A 1970-nucleotide genomic window follows, 5' to 3' on the forward strand; every position below is an offset into this window, starting at 1 on the left:
CCTTGCATGCCTGTATGGTCCACCGTGCGAGCATGCGGCGTCTGCCGTGCTCCGGGTTGGGGTGTGACAAATTTGGTGGTAGGTTTTAGGATCCCTAGGATTCGTCGGAAAGACTGAGAGATAGGTAGAAATTAGACAAGGGAATAATATTAATTACTTTTTGCTAATAACCTTTTGTTATTCTATTTGAATGATCTTGTGACATTTGCCTATTTTACTGAATCAAAATGCCGCATCGTCGTGCCCATAGTCTAAATCAGATAGTTGGGGCTTTCGGGGTAGAGTCCCTACTAACCAAGCAACCGAGGCATCGCAAAGCCCAAGGCCCTAGAATGTGGTGTCTGGAATTCACCAAGAAGGAGGGGCTGGTCAATTAATGGTGAATCAGCCAATCCTCAGTCAATCAATGATGACTCCAAAAAATGTTGCAGGGAATCAAATCCGAGTGCTCGAACTGATTGAGGAGGTTGTCGGATTAGTACGCCAACAGAGGCAATAATGTCAACAATCAATCTAGTAAGATGTTGGTCCTTTTGAGCAAAGAAGGAGTGCAGCAAAATTCAAGAAAATGGCTCATTATTGGTGGAAGTCTGTGGAGCGCACATTGGTGGAATTTTGTGGAGCGCATCACTGATGAAGAAAAAGTCAGATTCGCTATTTATATGCTTCAGGATAGAGCTCATCATTGGTGGAAGTCTGTGGAGCACACATTGGCTCATAGGCATGAGCCAGTTACCTGGCAGGGGTTTCGCACAACCTTTTACTCCAAATATTTTCCTTTTAGTCGCCTGAGGGAGTTAGAGAGAGAATTTCTCAATATATCTCAAGGAACTATAACCGTGGATGAGTATGAGGCAAAGTTTGATAAGCTGTTTCGGTTTGCTCCCACCCTCATTATGGATGCAGAGTCCAAGATAAGGAGATTCGAAGAAGGGTTGAAGTCTCACTTACATCGGGGTTTGGCCGCAATGCACTCAGCAAGCTATGATGTTCTGGTAGATATGGCCAAGAATATGGAAATTGTGTGGAAGGAAACACAGGATGTTAAAAATGGGAAACAAAAGAAGAGGAGCAGAGATTTTAATACCCGCAGTGGACAAAATTCTAGCAAAACTGCGAAATCTCATAATAGATCTTGGCAATCAGAGAAGCATGAATCTTATGGGAGAACTACTCAGCATCAGCAAGACCGGTCTAAATGTGAAGCATGTGGAGGTGCCCATAAGATAGAACTCTATAGACGGTTATCCAACGCCTGTTTCAGATGCGGCCAGCAGGGTCATAAGATAAAGAAGTGCCCATGCAATCAGCAAGTATCTCAATCAGTACAGAGGCCTCAGGCTACAAGGACCTAGCAAGTGCAAGCTTTTTTTGCTCCGGTTCAACCAGCTCAGCCTTCTTCTCCCAAGTAGCATAAGGGGGAGACCGCACAAGGCCGTGTTTATGCACTAACTCAGCAAGATACTCAAACATCCAACACTATGGTGTCAAGTACATTACCAGTTGCATCTATTTATGCCCTTGTATTGTTTAATTTTAGTGCTACACATTCTTTTGTGTCATCTGTATTTGTGCAAAAATATGACCTGCTTTGTGTGCCATTAGATTATGATTTGCATGTTAGCACCCCTGTCGGGGGTGGGGTGATCGCTAATCAGGTCTACAAGACTTGTTCAATTCAGATAGTAAGTAGAGACTTGACTGCTGATTTGATAGTCATTGACATGCATGATTTTGACATAATTTTGGGTATCGACTGGTTAGCGGCACATTTTGCTACCATAACTGCTATGAAAAATTGGTAAACTTCCAAATTTCTGGGGATACTGAATTTAGCTTTATGGATAGTAGTGTTTATGCTTCCCCTCTAGTTGTGTCTGTTATGCAAATAAAGTGGCTACTCAAGAAGGGGAGTATGACATATATTGCCACAGCAGTGGATACCAGGCAATCAAATCAAAGATTAGAGG

General features: G+C 43.0%; 1 protein-coding gene across 1 annotated transcript; it reads left to right on the forward strand.

Moving 5' to 3' along the window:
- Window positions 1-521: 521 nt before the first annotated feature.
- On the forward strand, window positions 522-1355 carry LOC120110627. Its single transcript, XM_039126202.1, has one exon. It carries the CDS (start codon window positions 522-524, stop codon window positions 1353-1355), a length of 834 nt encoding a protein of 277 aa, XP_038982130.1.
- Window positions 1356-1970: the final 615 nt, after the last annotated feature.

The sequence above is a fragment of the Phoenix dactylifera genome, chromosome 4 (genome assembly GCF_009389715.1).
Source record: "Phoenix dactylifera cultivar Barhee BC4 chromosome 4, palm_55x_up_171113_PBpolish2nd_filt_p, whole genome shotgun sequence".
Taxonomy (NCBI): domain Eukaryota; kingdom Viridiplantae; phylum Streptophyta; class Magnoliopsida; order Arecales; family Arecaceae; genus Phoenix; species Phoenix dactylifera.